Below are 5990 nucleotides of genomic sequence, written 5' to 3'. Positions count from 1 at the left end.
CCCCCCCTCCACAGAGCCACAAGCAGCCAGCGGCCTTCATCGTTACCCAGCATCCTTTGCCAAATACCATGGGCGACTTCTGGAGGCTGGTCTTTGACTACAACTGCTCCTCAATCGTTATGCTCAACGAGATGGATGCCGCCCAGGTACCGCAAGAACAACTTTGATCATTCCTTCTTTGCACAAAAAGACATAAACACAACAAAGGTCGTGATTTCTGGATTTTTTTTTTTTGTGCAAAGAGAAGTTCTCTTAGCTTGCAAATTGTATTGGGGTGTCATCATTTTCTCTGCTGCCCGAGAAAAACAACAACAGCCCGCAAATGGATTTGACTTGAAACGGGTCGGCCGAGGATAAAAAAAAAAAAAAAAAACGTCCGTTCATACAAACAAACATGTCTGACCCAATGCCGCGCTTTGTATACCAGCGGGTTGCCACTTGTCCTCCTCGCTCTCACCCCATAGCCGCTCGTCGACAACGGAGCCGGTCGCCGCATTGATCTCATAACAGGGAGCGGCCGCAGCGTGCGTTGGCGGCGCGAAGCTCGTTAGCCCGGAAAAATCCATCAAGTCGCCGCATCGGTGTTTAAACCGCAGCCCTCGAAGCGTGCGAGAAGTCCGGAAATGACGCTGGTGTTAATCTCCGGTCCAAAATCCACGGCGCGCGGGCACAAATTTGGTCGGGATTCATGCGGCCCTCATTTCTCTTCAAAGTGATTCTGGATGATCGAGGCGCCCTTGTGCACTCGAATTTAACAGCGCAACTAGTTGAAAGAATCCAGAGTCCGAAAAGAAGTCGGCGGCCCGCCTGGTCAGGCGCGGACACGATATGCGTGTCATGTGATTCATGCCATGGCTCCTCTTGCCAGTTCTTCACAATAACGGCCGCCCTGAACAATCGAAGGAAACGCAACAAAGAGAAATAACGCACGCCCCCCTTTTCCCCCACCCCCCTTCCGCCTCCCCTCTCTTGGGCAGCTGTGCATGCAGTACTGGCCGGAGAAGAGCTCGTGCTGTTACGGTCCCGTCCAGGTGGAGTTCATCTCAGCGGACATCGACGACGACATCATCAACCGCATCTTCCGGATCTGCAACATGGCCCGGGTACGAGTCTCTCCCATCATCTGTCCGACGAATCCGCAGCGTTGCCGGGCTCTCCCCATGTGTCGCGCGAGGAGGCGGCCAAACGTGAAATAGTGGCGATCGCGTCGACGCCGCTCGGGGGCAGAGGTGGAATGAGGGTGTTAACCGGAAGGTGGAGGACAGACCTTCGCACGTGTTTGCAACAAGCCAGAAAATGGCCCCCGGAAAGCTTTGAACATTCAACCCCCGCTACTGATGGGGAATAGAAATCAACGTGGTTTAGGATGACCCTTAAAAGGGTCGTAATCGCATGCAGATACCACAGGAGGGTGGGGGGAAAAAAGGAAGCTCCTCAACTCACTTGGGCGTAATTCCTTGGCACCACTATCGTGACAAAGCACTTTTGTCTGAATGAAGCTCCTTAACGCAGTCGGACTTAGTTCCTTGACTCCAAGGTGCCACAGAATAATGGCAAAGCGCTATTGTGGTCAAATGCGCTTCTCAGATCACTTGGAAATAGTTCATTGACAGCAAAATGCCACAAGATGGCAGCGATGCACTGCTTGCGCTCAACAAACTTCCATGTCGTTCCTTGACAGCAAGTTGTCACAAAAGCGCCATTGAAAGCGCTACATCAACTGAATCTCGATCCTCTTGTCGAAAGGAAAGCTCTCAACGCACTTCAACATAGTTTCTCGCAGCACGTCGTTTGAAGCGGGTGAACGTGTTGATTGTCGGTGGGAATTGAGGGAATGTGAAAAAAATGCAAAGTCTTGAATTTTGTGAGAGCCGGCGTCGGACGCCAAGGCCGCCTCGGGGGCGGCTGGGAAACGGAATGAAAGCTTTCCCCCCAAGAAAAGACGTTTAGCGCGGGATGAGGACGCAAAAGTCACGGCGGCTCATTTCCGTCAAAATGATGAGACGGGAGAATTCCCAGCAGCCGCTTCCTGCTTGGTGTTGATGATTTTCTCATTTCGATTCACGGGACGCTCCGCCGCGAGCGCCTGCTTCTGTGTCAGCGTGTCGCCGCAGCTTTCTCACAATTTCGCCGGCGCCGTAGCGTAATTAACCTTTACTCTTCAACCTTGGTCCGAAATTTGACCAATCATCCTTCATGCCAACCGTGACCCTAATCCAGCGCTTCTTAACCCGGGTTCGATCGAGCCCGAGGGGTCGGGTGACTCGGTCTCAGGGCTTCGACGGAGCCTCTGCCGCGGAGGCTGAGACGCCCCCGACTCCAGATGTCAATGAGTTCTGACACGCCCGCTCGGCCGTCGCTGGTTGCAGACGATCGCGTGACACGGCTCGTCCAATCGGTGCTGCGGGAAATTGAGTTCGCTCGGTCATGACCGTGTGACCGTCGTGATAGGACGTCATACAATTTAAAAAAAAAAAACGATATGCCATGTCATGTTATTTTCTTTTTTTCTGTTTTTCATGTCTTGAATTTGTCGAAAATGCGATTTTTATTTTTCACTAATGAAGGGTTCGGCGAACGTGCATTCGAACTGGTTGGGGTCAGTACCTCGAAGAAGGTTAAAAACCACTGCCCTAATCCTTCGTACCGTCCTAACCCAAAACCCGAATAGAACCCCAACCTAACGCCACACTCACGCATCGCCCCCCATTGTTTCTCTCCAGACCCTCATAAAAGCGTCAACTAAAGTCTGTTAATCCTCAAGCCAAACCTTGATCAACCACTAACATAATCCTCCCCCTTAATGTGGATGTAATTTGAAGCCTTGACCTAATCCTAATCTAGCCTTTCCATCGACCCCTAGCCTCATCCAAACCCGAATCAAATTGGAACCCCCTCACGTCATTCCAATCGAATCTTCTCCGAAGCAAACGCGCGCAGCCCAATGGATTTTCCCCGCGGACGTCGTACGCGGCCCCGAGTGTCAATCGTTTTTTTCTCCTCAGCCTCAGGACGGCTACCGGCTGGTGCAGCACTTCCAGTTCATTGGCTGGCCGGCCTACAGGGACACGCCCCTTTCCAAGCGTTCCGTCCTGCAGCTGGTGCGGCGACTGGCCAAGTGGCAGGAGCAGTACGACGGCGGAGACGGCCGCACGGTGGTGCACTGCCTGTAAGTGCCGCAATGCCGCCTGACGAGTGCAACCCAGCGATTGTTTATTTTGCACGCGCCAAACGTCGTTTTGCGCGTTCGTTTCTTTTTTTTTTTTTTTGCAAGGAAGAGCGGACGTTGTGTGGAGTGGAACCACAGAATCCCTAAATGCGGTCCACGAGACCTTCGGACTAACGCGCCAGTTGCTGCCATGCAATTAATTATTCTAAATGATAAGAATTGTTAGGAATCCGACATGTAGAATTGACACCCATTGAATTATTGACACCGACTTGATTTTCAAGTCCTCAAATGTTCAAGAATAACAATAACGGTCTTTTTTTTTCTCAAGCTTTGATTGGAAGGGGAAGTGAAAAGCAATTTTTGGACTTGTTTTTCTTCTTCCGGTTTCAAAAAAAAGGGCTGGCGATCTCACTGAGTGAAAAATGCTCGCAGCACCAGTGAATGTTTTATTTGTCAGCTTCTCTGCCAAAAATCTTTCTTGACAAAAATGTGGGAGTCGCCCCGTGTCAGCGACTTTTCAGAAAGCGTATGCTCGCATGTTGCGAATGTTTTTTTCGTCAGGGTTCGTTCAAGGTTGCAGAGGGTCACAAAGACGTTCACCGACAGTCTGAACAATTTGCCACTTTTTGGGAACCTTTGAGACCATCTGCCAACTTCCAGAAAGGCATGAAATGTAAAGGTGCGCGGGCCCTTGCCCTGCTGTCCATCGTCAAAGAGGACAAATAAAATTGAACGCAAAAACTCTGACGGACAGGCCCTCGTCTTAAAACTTTCTCTCTTTTGTGTCTTTAAACTCCTCCAAACATGGGCCCTGCAACAAGAAAACAAGAATGACCTTTTGGGAACCCTGACAAAACAATTCACGTTTGCAAGCCTTGGCCGCTCAATGAGATTCAACCTTCCACGGTGTTGCACGGCACCGTTTCCAAAAGACTTGAAGAGCCGCCGTTCAGATATTTCGCTGCTTTTCCTTCCAAAATGAAGTCTTGTAAAGAAAGCGTGCGACTCCTGGCCGGGGGCGGCGTTTGCAAAGGCTTCCGTACGCCTTTGAGAGCGCAAAGAAAAGCGAGCAACGTCGGGCACGCGTCGTGCGGACATGAAGCTAAGCGCGAACGCCTGAAATGAAAGGACAAATCGCGGCGCCTTTCTTGCAAAGTCTGTTTATGAACCTGCGCTCACCCGCACGGGCATCCATTGAACGCGTTCCCACATACGGTCAAATGCAGCGCAAAAAGGTATTCACGAGGACTTTCCTTGTCCACGCACGGACGCGCGGGTCTTTGATGTCAAATGTGGCCATCGGTCATTCCAGATATTTAAAAGGCTTCTATTTGGAGATGTCTTTGATGTGAAAGTTGCCATCCTTTCACATGCTAATTAGCTCGTTAGCACTAGCTTAGCGGCATCGCTACGTTCCTACGCGGTGCTCCGTGCTAACGAGTTTCAGGGACGACATTTGAGGGAAAACAGATTCCTAAATCGCCCTAAACACCAACAGACTTCCGGCCGTTGCTTTGGAAGGTTTACAGAAAGGGAACGTAAGCGCAGGAGGACCGGTAAGAACAGCCACGGTCGGGCTTTCCGCAGCGACTCTCGTCTGACGAAAGGCGACGTCCGCGACCCACAATGCGTTGCGGTGACCGGATGGAGATTTTAAACGCAATGACCTTTTACGCCGAAAAACATGAATGATGTTTCAAATCAACAAATGTTCTGACCCCCTTTTTTTTCTTTCATGTAAAATGTCCCGAAACTTTGACCGTGGGCAGAACAATGTGCGGACGGGTTACTCCAGCGTTTAGGCATTCGAGAGCCTTTGACGTTCAAGTTGTGATCAGGCAATATGGCGATCAACAACGTTATTTGACGCCCAATGTGTCTTTGATGTCCCGTGGGTCATTTGTCCTTCCCCCCCCCGCCCCCCGCCCCCCGGCGCAGCACCGGCGGCGGGCGTTCGGGAACCTTCTGCGCCATGTGCAGCATCAACGAGATGATCCAGCAGCAGAACATCGTGGATGTTTTTCACACGGTCAAGACGCTGCGCAACAACAAGACCAACATGGTGGAGACCATGGTCAGCGACCGGTCGTCGCGTTGCTCACGTTTCTCCCATGACGGACGCGCGATTCACGCCCCGGTTTGTCTCTTTGTACAGGAACAATACAAGTTCTGCTACGAGGTGGCTCTGGAGGCGCTCAGCTCCTTCTGAACGGTCGCCGGGCATCTCGAGGCGACGCGCAAAGCGAGCGGTCGCCGGCCGCTCCGTGTCGGCTCCCGTCACATTGATGGGCGCAAAACGAGTTGAACGGAGCCCGTCGTCGTCGTCGTCCTTGTACAGTCGCTTCCGCTTTTGAATGTCGTCTCCCCCTGCAGGCCACGCGCACGCTTGTTGCCTTTGCGCTCGTTCCGCACGGGCCGTCCGAGACGCGAGCGCTTCTCATCCAATTTGCTCGTCCCGCGTGGGCGGAAGGTACCCGGCCCGGATGGGGCTTTACGAGTCGCTCCGCCGATTTGCGTCCGAAGCCATCGACGTGAAACGATCTCGGCGCGTGAAGCCGCAACGGTCGGTTGTTGGAAGAATCGCCGGCTCGACTGCGATACGAAGCCGGACCTTCCCTTGTTCTTTCCTGCGTGTGTGTGACAGGACAAGGGTGAAGGGTGAAGAACGTGGCCGCTTTGAAGTGGACCTGACGATTTTGCTTTGTGTCGAAAACAAACGATCTGAATGAGCGAAGCCATAACGGCGAGTTTCTGAAAGGGGCGGGTAACAAAAAAAAAAAACGCCGGCTCGACTGTGAGAGACCGTTTTGCGCCGTTT

At 52.1% G+C, this 5990-nt stretch overlaps 1 protein-coding gene across 12 annotated transcripts in view; it reads left to right on the top strand.

Annotated features, from left to right (window-relative positions):
* The window catches only part of ptprt (protein tyrosine phosphatase receptor type T), a 133951-nt gene extending 128297 nt beyond the window's left edge, over nt 1-5654 (top strand). For all 12 annotated transcript variants that reach the window (XM_019860518.1, XM_019860515.1, XM_019860517.1 and 9 more), the window contains 5 exons: nt 15-146; nt 978-1103; nt 3006-3169; nt 5111-5246; nt 5328-5654. In XM_019860518.1, the coding sequence (XP_019716077.1) occupies nt 15-146; nt 978-1103; nt 3006-3169; nt 5111-5246; nt 5328-5381 (612 nt within the window). In that variant the 3' untranslated portion in view covers nt 5382-5654. The remainder of the gene's footprint in view (nt 1-14; nt 147-977; nt 1104-3005; nt 3170-5110; nt 5247-5327) is intronic.
* The last annotated feature ends 336 nt before the right edge of the window (nt 5655-5990 follow it).

The sequence above is a fragment of the Hippocampus comes genome, unplaced genomic scaffold, assembly GCF_001891065.2.
Source record: "Hippocampus comes isolate QL1 unplaced genomic scaffold, H_comes_QL1_v1.1 scaffold106, whole genome shotgun sequence".
Classification (NCBI taxonomy): domain Eukaryota; kingdom Metazoa; phylum Chordata; class Actinopteri; order Syngnathiformes; family Syngnathidae; genus Hippocampus; species Hippocampus comes.
This window is presented reverse-complemented; position numbering and strand designations above follow the sequence as displayed.